This window comes from Hoplias malabaricus, chromosome 4 (genome assembly GCF_029633855.1).
Source record: "Hoplias malabaricus isolate fHopMal1 chromosome 4, fHopMal1.hap1, whole genome shotgun sequence".
In the NCBI taxonomy this organism is placed as follows: domain Eukaryota; kingdom Metazoa; phylum Chordata; class Actinopteri; order Characiformes; family Erythrinidae; genus Hoplias; species Hoplias malabaricus.
In genome coordinates, this window is record NC_089803.1 from 46212775 (window position 1) to 46231162 (window position 18388).

Genomic DNA, 18388 nt, shown 5'->3' on the forward strand with positions numbered 1-18388 from the left:
TGCGCCTTATAATCCGGTGCGCCTTATAGTGCGGAAAATACGGTATATAGTATGTAACTGGATAATAATGATATTTCAAACTTTTAGCCTTATAGTCAATCATTCAGCTTATTTAAATGGAGAACTGTAGATGCTGTTTAGTGTCGTCATGTGTATGACACTGAACACATATAAAAATATGTACATAAAAAAGCACATTAAAATTGAGGCTATACAATCATCTTCAAGCTTTTTAGATATTCCTGGGACTGCAATTGAAAATATTATTAAACTGTTTAACTTCCATGACCGTGTTTCCTCTAGAATTTGCTTTTGCAGCGGTGGCAGGCCCCCTCAACCCCCTGCACACCCCCACCCCCAACCGGTGATGCACAAAATTAATTAAAAAGTGAAAAATACATACACTACACAATACATATTACACATTTATTTTCATAAATTCAGTTGCATAGACTGCAGCCTGGCTTACAGCACTTAATTGTCAGTGATTTCTTTTTTAAAAAAAAAGTGCTTCATGGGTCTATAAAAGGGGAAACTCTGCCAGAGGTGGCCCTTGATTCTCAGTAACATACATGTTCCTTTTACAGTCATTATTTAATCAGTCATTTCAGTCCAGATTTGATCCATTCCATACCTACAGAGCAGGAAAAATTGTTTCTCCTATACCATTCATATATATCTAAAGGCATAAAATGAATGCAAATTAACCAGGCATTATTCTTGGAGGAAAATAAATCAACAGAAACATATTGATAAAATATTGATATTTAATGTCCACCACATTGCTTATAGTGGCGGTCTTAGTATGGTCATACCGTTAAATCTAAGTACTGCTTTTGATACAGTAAACTATTCTATCCTTCTCTCAAAACTGTTCAAGCTGGGCATTGTTTTGGCACTGCCCTTAACAGCAAACGATATTTTACTCTTGTTGGTTATAGGTTTGGCACGTCATCTGTTATCCAGAATATCCTTCAAGGCTCTGTGCTGGGACCCTTGCTGCTTGTCATTTACATTCTGTCCCTAGGCCAAATCATCTGTCGACTCAATCTGGACTTACATTGTTATGCAGACAATGCCCAAATTTATTAAATTTATACATATTAGCAATGAAACTGAAATTATTTTAATTACTACAAAGGCTTCTGTTAATAAAATTAGCTCCAAGGGATTTCATCCCTTGTTAAAACCTAATACCTCCATTTAAAACTGTAGCAAAACTCTGTCTGCTGCTCATTCATGCATTCATTTCAAACAGTCTTGATTACTGTAACTCCTCTCTAGTATTAATTACTCTTCCCTCCATAAGCTCCAGGTGGTTCAGAATTCAGCAGCATGCTTCTTACCTACACCTGTCCTATATAATTTTCACTGCCCCCCTGTTAAATACCATATTCATTTTAAAATTCTGTTGCCCACGTACAAAGCCTTAAACTTACCCTTTCCTACTTGTCAGACCTTCTTCAGCTCTGTAGACCCTCCCTAAACACTTAGATCTTTTTTGGTTGACTGTCCATTCTCTTTTTCTAATCTTTTTAGCCTAGGAGACAAGAGTTTCTCCAGAGTCGCTCCCTGGAACTGTTTTCCCCATATAAATCCAGCAGTCAAACTCTGCCTTATTTCAGGACCCAGCTTAAAAATGACCTTTTCTCCCTTGCATTTATCCTCCCAGTATCATAAATATTTGTCTCCATGTTCTCTGTCTGTGCTGTATTGTCTATATGAACTGTAACTTGTAAGCATCTTTGGGTTTCAGAAAAAGCGCTTTATAAATCGAATGTAATTTTATTAGTATTATTAGTATTATTACTAAAATGAAGCTACTGCAACTTCATTTTAAGTTGCAGTAGCTTCATTTTAGTAATAATAATAATAATACTAATAATATTACATTCGATTTATAAAGCGCTTTTTCTGACTTGTTAAACCTACTGTAAATAAATAGATTTTATTTATTTATTTAAATATTTATTCATTAGAAAAAAAAAAAAAATTGAAAGATAATCCCACAGTGGGGAACGTGTTACAGCAGCACAGGGACAGCAAAGTCCTGTAGTAACTTAGTAATTACTATAAATATAAATAATAGAATATAAAAAATATAAAAAATGAAATAAATGAGAAAATATGATGAAAAGAACTTGTAGTATGGTTTTATGATGCAGGCCCAGCCATCACATTATGTGAATAAACTTAGTTATATGAGTAATATTATTATTCAAAAGTATTACCTAAAAAGGTAATCATGTGAGTTGGAGGGCAGGGGGTTGAATGGGGTGGGGATCCTGAAATATTTTTAACCCTAAAACGGGGGTGCACTGTAAAAAAAAAAAAAAAAAAAAAAAAAAGTTTAAGAACTTCTGATTTATATGATGAAGTGCATCAATACCTGATTAGATGTTTAGAAAGTGGGGAAACTAACGCGCCACACAGCATTGTAAGTGAATTGGTCAGTGGATTATTACATATGACAATGTCATATTCGAATGAACGCTGTAAGAAAACTGTAACACTAATTTTGAAACTGACTCTTTGTATGAGCAAAGAAACTTTGCCTATTGATTTGGTGCAAGAACTGCACATTGAGGAAGTATTGTTTGTATTATGGCAGTGTCAACACACAAACCGCATTAGGTGTGAAGGTTTTATCGATTGTTTAGATTATTCTTAAAAGTTCCGCAAATTTGCAGAATGAATTAGACAATGCCTTTTTAGCATATTTAGAGGGGAAATTCAAGATTCTAATAAAAAAACACTATAAAATTTTGAGCATGTTTTCTTACCATTTGATAGTTTTCCAGTCTCTTTGTGTGCTTGGAACCAGTGTAATGCATTTTCAAAGCCCCAGTGTCTGTAAATGGAATGCTAAGCTTTCTCTCTCTTCTCATGACAGTAAAAAGATATTTGGGTATAATAATTCTAGCCTGTTGTGTTTTAAAAAATCTAGTCATGAAGCACTGTGTTCCCCCACCTGTGTTCCTCCTCCACCATTAGTTCTAAACAAAGCACCAAGTAAAGAGGATATCAATGCACGGTGCATATCAGTGACTCATTTTGCCTGTTCCCTGTTCACATGTTTTGAGTTGTTTTTTTCACATCTTGCAATGACCTGTGATATTTTCTGTAAACTCGAATGTATCTCACTTAGAGCAGCTGTATAGCCCTAAATAAAATAAGCTGGAATATGTTCACTTGAATGATGTAATTGGAGTCCATGGTCTTACAGGGTACATCACATACACATTAAACACACTGGTAATTGAACCAGAAATGGAAGGCAGCACGTTTTGGTGCCTCTGATTGAAGGCCACTATCCCAAGTTTCGGAGAGTATTCTTGAGATTGAGGTTTCACCAATGATTGCACCCAATGGGTGAATAGCAGCTATTCTATCAATTTGTCCCCATTTTAATGTCAAACCACATTCTTTTAACCTGTTATGCTGCATTCGATTCAAGAAATATTAAAATTACAGCACAAATGTACAGGTCATTCTACAGTAAAATAGATATAAGAATACAGTATCATCATAAATTTATGTTCTTTTTAGGGTTTTCATAATGCCTGAAATACCGTAATACCGCGCTGTTCACCAACCAACCGCAAGGAATGGCAAACAGCCATCACCACTGCAATGTATACATTTTTCCTTTTTTTTTTGCATGGTCTTTCTGGTTTTACACTTTGTGTGTTTAATTAATGTTAAAAATAAGTTCAAAGTAAGATGTGCAAATTGAAACTGTACCAGTTCCCCATTGGCTTGAAAAAGACCATCAAGTATGATGAATGTAATTAAATTTTTCTTATAAAAAATTTAACTTTTGTGACTAATATTCAGTAGCCTTTTTTGCTCACTCTTTTGTCCCCAAGCCCAGAACAGAATTTCAGATAACACTTCCAGGGTGCACAAGCTTCAGTTTCAACCCCCAAATTGGTGCCTGAATGTCTGGATCAGGAATCATAAAAATGACACTTCATGCTTACATACAACATGGTCTGCACCAATGAAATGCTGAGAATATTTCTTTGTATTAACATATAATCTTTATTTTGCATCTTAATTAAACTCTTTCTAATGTAACCAGCTTGTTTTAGGCTATTGTGAAATAATTATGCTCATGTGAGAAACACATATAGGAAGACTATATAATAATCATTATTTGGTAATAATTGCAAAAGCATTATTCAGAGATTTTGGATATTTATTCAACAGGAAGATTCCAGGATTGATTCAGCTTTTTGTCATGACAAAGGTCGTAACTTATTTATGATGTCACCATTTCAGGGAGGTTCTAGTCTAAAAGGACCTCTGAAAACACCCAATCAGAATTAGAACAAAGAAGGAATTTCCCTCCGCCAGGCCAATCAGGCCTCCAAGGCATTGGTCATTGGTGGCTGAAGGATTTTAGTCAGGTTTTTTTTTCACAGAAGGAAGACGCATTCAGTTACTCAGAGAACCCAGAGTAGAAAAGAATGTAGTGCTGAAAAGGAAGATAAATGAGAGGAACAGCAAGGAGAAGAACAAATCAGTTTCAAGCAATGAAGTCAGAGTCAGGTTGTGGTGTTTTTTTATTTTATTATTATTATTTTTTTTTTTTTTTTTTTTTTTTTTTTTTTTCCCCCTCCAAAAAGGAGAAGAACAGATGTTCTAAGCAATGAACAGTCAGTTTCAAGCAATGCTGTGCTGTGAAAAAAACAACAGAGGAGTGAAAGAAAGAACTGAATGCCCCGGTCTGTGACCCCGGACAGACTTGCATGAACGTGGCTCAGCCAAGGAATTGATGGAGAATGCCACCTGCTAAGAAAGAGTGGCCACCTGTGTCTAAGGCTGTATTTCTGAAAAGCCCATTGGAAGAAGAGGGATTGCGGGTGGCTGTTGCTGCATTGCAACAAGGCCCATTTCTACGAGAAGCTCCAGAAAGCCCCAGCGTTGGTGGGGTCCTCTGCTCGCATCATCTCCACTCATCTCTAGGGAAAGTAAGATTCATTCATGCCAAAGGTTGGTGTTGAGTGTTCTTCTGGGATAACCTATTAGAATTTATGGTAGTTATCATAGAGAAATACTCATGTATTAATCTTGCTCCTCCCTCATGTATCACTGTAGTCAGTTTAATTATAAGAAAGTATAACCAATATTCAATATTTGATATTATATTTAATAAACCAGTTGTGTTGATAAAACCAATTCTTGGTTATTTGTGTGTGCGCTATTCTTGTACAGAATTCTTTCTTTCTGGTCAGATTTAATTTCAGAGCCAACCCTTTAGCAGATCAATAAGCATAATACATATTTAATAGTAAATAATAATAGCTAATACCACTATATTAAATGTAATATCGCCCAACATGATGGGCTCCTTGTCTGAAATTGAAAAGGTAAAGACATCTAACTGTGGGGTTTGACACTACAGTAGTGTCAGTATAAATTACATAATTGGGGGCATATTCCATATTGACCCATTTAATATTGCATTGAGACCTGTTGAAACACTGCATGGGAAATTCTTTAGCAGCAACAGCCCTAGTTTTCTAGCAATTAACAGCCTTCAAAAGCATGTGTATTTTTGTCCCAGTACATGTAATATGTCTCTTTATATAAAATCTGTCAATCAATACTCAAAACTCAAAAACACCCAAAACACTCACTACTAATAAAATAAATAAAAATTCCTTTTAAATGTATACATTGCCATTGTAATACCTTTCATTGACTTATCATACTTTAGTCTTTGACCAAAAAAAAGAATTTGGGCATGGCATGAATAGACTAATAATTTGTCTATCAAGTATTGTCTAAAACAGGGCTTTTCAGCAATTTTTTTTTTTATCCCAAATGACATACATTTTGTCCACTAAATTATATCACAAGCCAGGCTATACAATCTTCTGGACATTTACTACACTGTAAAATTTTAAAACAACTCATAATATCATATATATATTTCTTTTTTTCAGAGACAGCAAATACGCTTAGCGCTGGAAAACATCCTCCAAATTTCATTGAAAAATTCCAATTTCAGTATGCTTTGTAGTCCAGGACTAAGATTAATCCCTGTTGGGGAAACCACCCCTTAATTTATTATGACCCTTTTCTTTGTAACAAACAAATCTTCACTACAAGTGGGTACATGTCTCAGTTGTTAGTAAATTTTCAGTTCCACCTTAAATATTGGATTAATTACATTCTAGCATCTGACAATACTGCAGCATTGGGGTGGAACTGGGGGGAAAAAAGCTGCAAAATCAGAAGCTAAATTCAGTTTCATATTACAGAAGGGTTAGGAGTGGGTGACAATATGATTGTTGAACACTGTTTGCTGAAGGCTTATGACACCATAAATTTACCTGACATTATTGACATTTAATGTCCAGCAGTGATTCTATCACTGCAGACATGTGCACAGCTACCTCAAGAGCACAGCTATTAGCCTGTGAATTAATCACTGCTCTTTTTAATTTGTGTTCTGATGGGGTATCCAGCTCTTGAAGGGTCATCTCGTTGCATAGGGGAAGGTTTTAACACTATATTGTGTAACTCTGTTTTGAGGATGAAACTTGGAAAAATAAAAAAATGGGATTCACCCTTAAAGTTAGCCTTTCACCACTTAACGTGGCCAAGAACCAACTACTACTGCAGGAAAAGAAATTTGACTGACATGTCAAACGATCAATCACACGTTTGCTATTTTGGCATGAGGTGTAGAAGGAAGTGATTCACTTCAAACCAAATGAATGGGTGTATACACGGATGTACAGAGACCCCATCAGTATGCTGCTGGCAGAATCCTGACAGTGAGGCCAAGTGTGTGCACTAAAAGTGTCAGACTCTCTGTCAACTTGGGGGTAGAGAGTCTGTGGTTGAGACTACAACAGCAGTAGCTGAACTAAGACTGGTCTGCAGCATAACATAAAGCTTGAACAAGAAAGAATTCATGTACATGTTTATCTTGTGTTTATGTGCCTGTTAAAATGAAGTTATTTAATTTGGATAATTTTTCTATGATACTTTATTTGGATTGTATGGATCATGACCCAGGGTTTGAAAAAGTCTTGTCTATAATATTTTGTTTAAAAATTTGATTAATAAGCGTTAAACTTTGAGAATTGGAAACTTTCATGGTGTGTTAGATGTATATTGTGTTATATTGCATTAATGAAACATGAAGGTTTCTAAACACTAAATAGCAAATAGAATTTCAGCATAATAAATGAATGCATATTCTTCAGGCCAGCATTAATTAATTTTGCAATTTTTTTCATTTCCCATTACAGCACCGTATGAGGGGGGGGTGTGGAAGGTGAGAGTAGATCTTCCAGACAAATATCCCTTCAAATCTCCATCTATAGGTAAAGTATCACCAGCACCATAGGAAGCTACTATTTCCCATATATTATTATTGTAATTTTTGCTTTGCAGTCACTGTACAAATCATGATGCGCAAGAAAATAACTGCTCATAGAGAGCCTTACAATGCATGGACCAAATTCCAAAATTCAAAATTCTTATTATTTATTGGTTGCTCCTTTGGTTGTCTCTGCAGGATTCATGAATAAGATCTTTCATCCAAACATTGATGAAGCGTAAGTCGGATATTTATAATATTTTGTTTTTGGTTTCTTTTTAATATTTGTGTTTTGAATTTGATGCTAGCAACACATTTTAAAATGTCGAGATGGGGAACAAAATGAATTAATTTCAGTAAGTAAAGTAAAAATTCAGTAGGACAAGTCTAATTACCATTATGCATGGATTACAGCAGCATGGCTACCTATTAAGAGAGTTTGTGAATTAAATAAGTCTAGATCTGTCACCCAGTGAAAACAACTGTTGCAATTTGAAATGAAAAACATAAAGGAGACCCTGAGCTGTTGAGCAGCTGAAATCCTGTAACAAGCAAAACCTCTGAAAAAATTTCACTTTCAAAATTACAGAAACTGGTCTCCTCAGTTCTCAGTGTTGTTAACAGAAGAGTTAATTCAACACAGTGGTAAACATGACCCTGCCTCAACTTTTTTTGGAACTTGTTGCTGGCATCAATTTAAAAAATGGGCAAATATTTTTCAAAACACAATAAAATCTCTACAAATCTCCACTACACCTGATGAACAGCCTCATATTAACATTGTCTCTTCCATATTGTAGCAAAATTGGTCCAAGCATGTAACAACAAAATTAATTTACAAGACAAACAACAAATTGGGACATTGTATAAATTGCAGTAAAACGTATCTTTTACAGTGCTTATGTATCAGGCAAGATTATAAATAATAGGTTTCACTGTCAAAAGTCATTTAGAATTTATCCCTTCGTTAACTGCTCCATTGCTAAAACAATGTGGCTTTGCAGACACACAATCCCATTTCTCTCTCGCTCTCCTCTCTTTGCGAGGAGCCCATAAATCACTGCTTGCTGCTATATATTAATTTTAATATTGTATTCAGTTATTTAACATTTTTAGTGTTATTGCACAGGGGTGTAGTCATTGTACACTGTATATTGACGTGTCAAATGGTATAATTTATTTAACTAATATGCTTATGCTTTTTATGGCTACAGCTGTTTAGGTATGAAACAAAATGTAAATTCTGTCTCCACTACAGATCTGGGACCGTGTGTTTAGATGTGATAAATCAGACATGGACTGCTCTTTATGGTATGTATGCATTTAGAACTTGTATGTTTAATAGGAGTTTACTATTTTTATTTTATTTATTTATTTATTTATTTTTGCAAATGAAGGAATAAACTGGACATAAAATGGCAGCCCTTGAATAAAAACATTGATCAAAACTGAAGCAATTTTCTGTATAAAGCCAAGGTTTTTGTTTGCACATTGAAGTGAAGGAAAGTCTGGTCATTTAAATGAGATGAGACAGGTGAATTTTGCATGTTTGGCAATATTTGCATGAATAAATTCCACATGCAAAGTTCCACATCAAATTCAGTAGTGCTGCTGCTCCAACTGCGTGACCTATGATTTGTCTCTGCTTTGTGGCAACTGAGTGCAGTTATTGTTGCAGTTTCAAAACATTAGATATTAAACAACTATTTTTTTAGATTATAAAATGCAACACAAGCAAAAGTAAAAATAGAGCTAACAAAAAAAGCTAGAAAAAAAAAGCTGTTCTCTGAGAACATCTCACAGGCAGTGAGAGTCATAAGTGACACAGATAAGTTGTTTGTCCGATGTCCGATCTGTAGTAGTGTAACTCTGTCTGAATGGCCAGATCAGAATTCATGTGGCTTTTACAATACTCCAGCCGTTGAGAATGAACATGGGGCAATGCATTTTATTTTCCCACAAAACTTTATTGAAAAGTATCATCAAATTAAAGAGAAGAAAATAAAAGACAGCACTTAATGACAAATCATAACATTCCATTAAAAAAAAAAAAAAAAAAAAAAAAAAGAAATTACCAGTCCCATGCACCATTACACTTCCACTTCAGCACCACAGCGCACCTTTAATAGGTTTTAGGCATTTTACTTTTAATTTGAGGTTTTAAGGACATGGAATGGTCCAAGCATTTTCATTTTGTATGAAATATTGGGAAAGAAATCTTTTGATATGTTTTAATCCAGGCTCCTGGCTCCATTTTATACTATTCATGTTGGTATAAAGCTGCATAAGTGTGGATCATGCAAATTTTAAACTCATTATGTCAGTGCTCATCTACTTCTATTTGGAGACTATGTGAGACCTGGGAAATTTGTGCTTAGGGCGAAAGAAACATTTTTCTTAAAAACACTGTTTTTAACATATATATAATTTTGAATAAAGATTAGGGGGAGATTTTTTGATGATATAAAATAAGAAAGTGCCTTGTGTGAAACAGACTGACACTTCCATCTGCTTTTTCTGATGTGTGATCTGTTCAGACTGATGTCAGATATAGGTTACATATAGACAATGTGGACAGCAGATTAAAAAAAAAAAAATACAGATTTGTATATGAAATCAGATTTGGGCCAATTTTACCTGCTGTGTGAACATAGCCATATTTTGCTGCTATTGCTACTGCTCTTCAGGTGTGAATCTGCTGCACCAAAATGGACGACTGTTTACATTGCTGATTTCTGACCTGGTTCACATTTCACTAGGCGAGGCAAAATTCAAAATCTAGTGTGGCAATTATATGTTTCTACAATGAATCCTAGCAGCACTGCTTTCTGATACACCCATACCAGCCTAACACACCAACCCCATGTCAGTATCACTGTAGTGCTGAGGACGATCCAACACTCAAATAATAATTATTTCTTGGCGCTCTGGTGAAGGTCATAAGCATTTGAAAAACAAGGCGAAAGTGATAGGAATATAAGAAAAAATTGATACACAATGTCTCAAAATTGTTTTGCAATATTGCATTGATTTAATCAATGTTTTACATGTGAAGATTTGTAGCAGATTGTGGTTCATTTTGCGTTGTGTTTAAACTCCCGACTGCAAGCATTAGGCATTGTAAACAAGTAACCTGAAAGCACACATTAGCCCTAGCAAACCTATCTGACAGCATTGTCCCAATTTGGCTGAATTCAAAAAACCTAGAACGACTCTTCACGGTATACAAAGCTGATGTTTGGGTTTATTTTGGGGTCCACAAACAAAGACTGTAATACAAACTCCATACAGGAAAAATTTCAGATTACATTTTAAGTTGTAATTCCTTTCTTCAGATTGCTTAATAATTATGAGTTAAAGAAATTAAACTGGTTTACATCCTACAGCAAAATATAAACCTTTTTAAGCAGGATCCATACGGAGCCCATATTTCAGCTCTGTAAAATTTTCTTTTAAACCTCTGGAGTTTGAGGTCTTTTAGCCATGCCTGAGGTAATCTGCCATGCCTTGACATGTTTACAAATTTCACCTACCTAACCTAAAAGTTTGTTCCCAAATGGCTACACATTCAGCACAGATCCAGCAACAATGATGATAGATCAAATCAAATCAAATCAAATTTATTTATATAGCGCTTTTCACAACTGATGTTGTCACAAAGCAGCTTCACAGAATTCCAGTAAGACAAGATTTGACATGAAATGTAAAGACTAATGTAAAACCCTCAAGTGAGCAAGCCAGGGGCGACAGTGGCAAGGAAAAACTCCCCCAGCTGAGGAAGAAACCTTGGGAGGAACCAAGGCTCACAAGGGGTGACCCATCCTCCTTTGGTCAATCTACTGGTGATGATAGTTAGTAGTCCATGAGAACTTCAGTGTAGGGACAGCTTCAAGGCACTTGGTGGTTGCTGGAGCGTGGGCAGCTGGTCTGAAGCGTGAAGGAGGATCTCGACAGTCATCCATCAGTGTCCAGACAGACAGGTGGGCAGTTGTTTACTCGAAAAGATGTAAAGGGATGGAATTAGTTTTGAACTGTTTTGTGTTTGTAAAGTAGAAAATATGAAAATTTCCAGAGTGTGGCTAATGACTCCGGCAGATCTGACTATGACAGCATTAACTAAAAGGAGAGAACCAGGAGGACACACAGACACGGGAGCATCCTGAAACACTGGCATCCCTCCGCTCCACCGTCAACAAACCTGAGTGATCGCGAGAAGCGGCGGGACGACAGCACCAGCGTCTCAGTATACTATAATTCCCTGTGTCCATGGACCCCCCGGATCTGCCGCCTTTATCTATGGGGGAGCATTAGCTACCAAATGATAAACTAAACAAATGAGTTTTTAGCCTACATTTGAAGATTGCGACTGTGTCTGAGTCCCGAACATTTTCTGGAAGATCATTCCAGAGTTGGGGGGCTTTATAAGAAAAGGCTCTTCCCCCAGCTGAGGCCTTCTGAATTCTGGGAACATTTAAAAATCCAGTATTCTGTGATCTGAGTGAACGTGGAGGCTCATAATAGGAAATTGTATCTTGAAGATATTCAGGAGCAAGCCCATGTAGAGCTTTATATGTTAATAACAAAATTTTGTAGTCAATGCGGAATTTAACAGGCAGCCAATGAAGTGATGATAAAACTGGGCTGATATGTTCAAATTTTCTAGTTTTAGTGAGGACCCTAGCTGCAGCATTTTGAACTAGTTGAAGTTTTCTTAGATTGCTGCTGGTGCATCCTGACAGTAGTGCGTTACAGTAGTCAAGCCTTGAAGTAATAAAGGCATGTACTAATGTTTCTGCGTCCTGGAGGGATAAGGCATTTCTAATCTTAGCAATATTGCGAAGATGTAAAAAAGCTGTCCTAGTGATACTACCTATGTGTTGATCAAATGATAAATCCGGGTCAATTATGACACCAAGATTTTTTGCTGCTGAACCAGGTTTAACTGGAAAGTTAGCTAGATTTAAAATTAAGTCTGATAATTTATTTCTTGTTACTTTTGGACCCAAAAGTAGGACCTCTGTTTTGTTGCTGTTTAGAAGGAGGAAGTTACGCAACATCCAGCCTTTCACGTCTTTTACACAGTCCTCTATTTTCTTTAATCTGTGTTTGTCATCGGGCTTGGCTGAAATATACAATTGTGTGTCGTCTGCGTAACAGTGAAAGTTAATGTCATGGTTTCTTATAACTGTGCCTAGCGGTAACATGTATAATGTAAATAATAATGGTCCTAAAATAGAGCCTTGTGGAATTCCAAATCTTACTTTAGAATAATTTGAATTTAGATTGTTTACTTTTACGAATTGATAACGTTCCGTTAAGTAAGATTTGAACCATAATAGGGCTGTCCCTGTGATTCCAACCATGTTTTCTAACCTTTCTATGAGAATATTGTGGTCTATTGTATCGAAGGCTGCGCTTAGGTCAAGAAGCACCAACAGGGATACGTGGCCTTGATCAGAGGCAAGAAGAAGATCATTTGTTATCTTGACTAGAGCTGTCTCTGTACTATGATGTTGCCTGAATCCAGATTGGAATTTTTCATATATATGATTCTTATGTAGATATGAACTAAGTTGTTGGGCCACAGCTTTTTCTAAGATCTTAGACAGAAATGGCAAATTAGAAATAGGCCTGTAATTAGACAGTGTACTAGCATCAAGATTTGGTTTCTTGATCATAGGTTTAATAACTGCTAGTTTAAAAGCTTTGGGTACATGGCCCAGACTAAGCGATGAGTTTACTATAGTTAAAAGAGGATCAATAATAGCTGGTAATACTACTTTGAGCAACTTTGTGGGAATTGCATCAAGTGTGCAAGTTGTACAGTTTGCGGAGGTGATAATCTTCTCTAGTTCTAACTGTGGGAGTGGGTAAAAGGTTTCAAGTCTTTCTTTTACAGTTATATTATGTTTTATTTCATTCACATCAGGTGGCAGCCAGGATGGATTTGATCCTGTGGCTAGAGTTTGTTGTCTAATATTCTCAATTTTATTATTAAAAAAGTCCATAAAATCTTTACTGGTGAGAGTTGCTGGAATTAGTTGTTCGGAACCTGCTTGATTTTTTGTAATTCTAGAAAACACACTAAACAGTGCTCTCGGATTATTTTTATTATGGGAGATCAGCGAGGCCAGATATGCTGAGCGAGCTTTAGTGAGGGCATTTTTATACTCTATAAGGCTGTCCTTCCAGGCAGAATGGAACACTTCAAGCTTGGTTGATCGCCATTTCCGCTCTAGTTTTCGTAATGTTTGTTTTAAAGTACGGGTCTTATCGTTATACCATGGTGCGAGCTTTTTTTGTCTTATACTTTTATGTGCTACCTTTTCTAAAGTAGATCGACAGGTATTTTCTAGGTAATCAGTTAGTACATCTAGGTCCATTGGGTCTGATGGAGTTGGAACTGGGGTCGATAGTTCTGGTAGGTTTTCTATAAATTGTAGGGCGGTAGATGGTTTTATTATACGCCTTGTAGAATAGTGAGGGTTCTTACATATATTATGGCTAAAACGTAGCTCATATGAAATTAAGTAATGATCGGAGATTGCTGAGGATTGCGGTAAGATATTAATTTTGTCAATGTTAAGACCTAGTGTCAGAACTAAGTCTAAAGTGTGGCTGCAGTAGTGTGTAGGCCCTGTTACATTTTGAGTAATACCAATAGAGTCTAAGATTGAGGTAAATGCCTTTTTTAGTGGGTCACTTTCCTTCTCAAAATGGATATTGAAATCTCCTACAATTATAACTTTATGATTGCACACCGCTAGGTTTGTAGCAAATTCGCTGAATTCTTTCAGAAATTCTAAGTAAGGCCCTGGTGGTCTGTAAATGTTGCATAATAAAAATGCGTCCTTTTTTGTGACCGGATTTGTAATAATAGTGGAGAGAACCTCAAAAGAAGAGAAGGTGTCACATTGTTTAAGACTAATTTCTAGGGTATTTTGGTAAATTACACATACTCCACCTCCTTTGCCTGATATTCTTGGGCTATGTGCATAATTATAGCCTAGGGGGGTGGCTTCATTTAGTGCTAAATATTCATTTGGTTTAACCCACGTTTCCGTGAGACAGAAAACATTGAATTTATGATCACTTATAATATCATTTACGATGAGTGCTTTTGAGTTTAGTGATCTTATGTTGAGTAACCCAAATTTTAGTTCTGAGGTGTTGCTGCTAGGTGTTGTGTATGATTTAATATTGATTAGGTTGCTGAAACAGGCTGATTTTGTTTTTCTACTTTTACATTTAGTTCGGGGGAAAGACACAGTCTCAATACAGTTGAACCTGGGTGACGTCTCAAGACAGTTCGCAGACGGTCGGTTTAGCCTGTCTGTCTGCGGCCTGGTCCCGGCTCTGGATTGTCAGCAGCTATCTACACTACTCTGCTGACTAACTAAAAGACTATGTGCTATGCTGCAAGAAAGTAAGGCAGCACCCTCCCGCGTGGGGTGGATACCATCCCTACCTATAAGACCAGGCTTGCCCTCAAAACGTAACCAATTGTCTATAAAGCCCACTTGATTTTCGGAACACCACTTGGACATCCAGCAGTTTAACGCCCAAAGTCTGCTGTAAGCTTCGTCGCCATGCCGCATTGGTATGGGGCCAGAGCAGATTACGGCATCGGACATCGTCTGGGCCAGTTTAATCACCTCTCTAATATTACCCTTAGTTACCTCAGACTGCCGCAGACGAATATTATTGGCCCCTACATGAATGACTACCCTTGAATATCTCCTATTAGCTAACAGTCTAAGGTTGCCACTAATATCCGGCGCTCTGGCTCCCGATAAACAGCTAACTGTTACTGCCGGCGCCCCTAAAGGAGTAGCTAATTTCACGTGCCGAACAATAGAGTCTCCTATAACCAGAGCACTCTTAACAGGCTCCTCAGCAGGTGCTTTGCTGAGCGGGGCAAACCTGTTTGACACGCGAATCGGAGGAGCGTGGTGTCCCGGTGGGCTAGCTTTGGCCTCAGCGATAGATATGTATGACGTTCATCTGTTTTTGTTTAAATTAACTCTAAACATGGATTTCCCAAAACACTATTTTCAAAAGGTGCTGATATATAGTAAAACACACATTGTGAACATTTATGAAGTTTTCTTTTGAGCTCTGAACTTTGTACACATGCGTGTTGGCTACACACCAGTGTTTACAGCTATCTGACAATTTTTTAGTTTTTTGTCTATATTGTTACAAATATGATGTGACAGTGGTTGTCTCAATACCTGTGGCTCAAACATGGACTGTTCATGAGATTCAGATGACTGCTTGGAAGCAACAGAAAGCATCCAAACTTTACTACAAGCTGTTGTTTTCTCAATCAGCTGAGCTCTGCACCTCTGCACAATTACACAACATTTACCACTAGCTTCACAAATTCCATTTCTAGAATTGGGTAGAAGCTAATCTGCACCAAACATGCTTCAGAAAAACGAGTCAAATATATTTCACTTACTTATCACAAAATGACAAGGTTCCTCCACAGGCCGCCATAATGCATGTCTGTGCCATCTTGAAGCTCCACGCTCAGTGTGAACACACAGCCATGTGCTTTTCTTAATATGACCATGAGCGTTTTTGCACTTTATATTGCGGTTGTAATCCTCCAATAAGTAAACAAATTAAGATAATAGAAATCAGTGTTGTACATGTAGATCCCACTGTTCTGATTAAAATAAGTGTGTGTCTTTATGCACACTGATTTTATGCTTATGGTGGATTGTTTCTGGCACTTGGCACTTCTCTTAAAAATGGCAGTATATATATAACATTGCTTACACTATTGCTATGTATCACAATATACTGAAGCATAATCCCTGTATCATATGTATTGTATCACCAGGTTCTTGAAAATACACAGTCCTAGAGAGGGTTCTAGCAAAGTATTCAGAGCAACAAACCAAAAATATGTACTCTATGTATACACAAACATACATATATTTATACACTAATATATATTTAGTCACTTGTAATGACAGAGTGAACAATTTTTTTTTAAATTTCTGAAAATAAATAATATAAAACTGAGAATTTTATTAATTAGTTTATAATAGTTCATGTGTATGGAAACACTCAAGTGTAAGATGTAGGGCTTCACTAGACCCAATTTACTGCGGCATGTGCTTTAGTAAAATTTTAATCTGCCCAACTACAATTATGGAGCTAAAATGGCATTGTGTATAACTACAGAACATGCCACGCAAACTCATTACAGGAACTACATTTCCCAAAATCCCCCAGGACCTTTCTAATAGCTTGAGCTGCTAACTACTGCGCTGCTACTTTGTCACAGCCAGGTTTTTTTTTCCACAAAGATTGATAAATATTTTAGAAAGTCAGCTATGCCACAGACAAGGTAATTATTGCTCACATGATACACCCCTCAAGGTTAGTAACTCAACACAAGCATCTCTCACATTTTCAGATGTGTGGGGTTTTTTCTTTTTTCACAAAATACTTATACTGTTTTTGCAAATGGTGCAAATCTCTGGAGATTCATACAGTTTCTGTTTTTATTTGTTCAAGTAAATGTACATAAAACAGAAATGTGATTAACTCCTTCACAGCTTCCCCTCTGATGCCAAACTGCACAGGCAGGGATGTGGCAGACTTGGATGCAAATTCTCTGACACTGATCTCCACTGGTCTTACATGTATCTGCCCTGCGTTACCATAGTTCTGTCACTAAGTCTGCGTACTTCAACTTTTTCCTTTCAAATTTGTCATCTACTACATCTATTTGTCATCTCATTTGTCAACTCTATGAGCTAAACTCTGCATTTACTTTCAGAATAATGTACCAGGTCTAGCTTTAATGTAGTTAACACATTGCACTCTGGGGCTTCCAGTTTTTTCCTACATCCATGAGCAATTTCCAGTCTCATGCTTCACCCCCATCTATACTGTATTGCCAAAAGTATTCATTCACCCATACAAATAATTAAAATCAAGTGTTCCAATCACTTTCATGGATCTATAAAACCAAGCACCTAGGCATGCAGACTGCTTCTACAAACATTTGTGAAAGAATTGTTCACTCTTAGGAGCTCAGTGAATTCCAGTGTGATACCATATTAGGATTCCTTGCTATTAAATATTCCACAGTCAGCTGTTAGTTGTATTACAAGAAAGTGGTGTACTCGCTACTTCACAGTTCATCTTTCGCGGGATTCGCTACTTCGCGGGTTTTTTCAAGGTGGCTTAAGGCCGTTACATTGCCTAAATATATAATTTTCTTATGGTGTGTCAATGAAAAGTATTTTTTATTATTATTTACATGTATTAGACTAGGCCTGTAGGTGACAAAATATATAATTTACAAGTATTTCTTACGTACAGTACATGTATTGTTCATGTCCACATCTGAGTGAAATTTACTTACGCTAAATCACAGCTTAGGAATTACTCTATTAAAGAAACTGGTAGGATATCACATGAAATTCCAGCTGAAAACATTATAGAATGACTGTTTAATGCAGAGGGTGGGTGGTTGACAGTACAGGGAGGGTTTTAAAAGTCCAAATACTCCTTAAATACATTAAAAATATATATCTTTCCTCTACTTTGCGGAAATTAGTTTTTCGCGGGTGGTCTTGGAACCCATCCCCCGCGAAAAATGAGGGATTACTGTATTGGAAATGATTATGCACACATTGCAACGGCATAAACACTACATAGTGGACTCAATGATAATTAATTGTTGTTTGATTAATAATTATTTAATTCATTTTGTTGAGCTTCATGTTTGGGAGCCATTAAATAATGTGTAGTGTCTTTAACTCTCCAATTTTAGATCATCATGTTAGATCATCATGTTAGATGACTTTACATATTATATAGCAGAATTAGATAAAATGAATTATTATTAATGAATTATGCTCATTGACCCGCTGTAGGTTCATGGCTCCAAAATTGAATCTGAACTAGAAGTAATAATTCTGTAAAAGAACATTGCACACAAATAATCAAAGATTGATTTTATCACCCAACTGGTTTATTAATTGTAATATAAAATAATGAATATTGATTATACAATCA

The 18388-nt window shown here is 36.4% G+C and overlaps 1 protein-coding gene across 1 annotated transcript in view; it reads left to right on the forward strand.

The window, feature by feature from the left end:
• Positions 1–18388, forward strand: part of ube2h (ubiquitin-conjugating enzyme E2H (UBC8 homolog, yeast)) — a 145355-nt gene that overhangs the window by 68507 nt on the left and 58460 nt on the right. The window contains exons 3-5 of the mRNA XM_066667476.1: positions 7272–7346; positions 7541–7580; positions 8601–8653. Coding sequence (XP_066523573.1) covers positions 7272–7346; positions 7541–7580; positions 8601–8653 — 168 coding nt within the window. The remainder of the gene's footprint in view (positions 1–7271; positions 7347–7540; positions 7581–8600; positions 8654–18388) is intronic.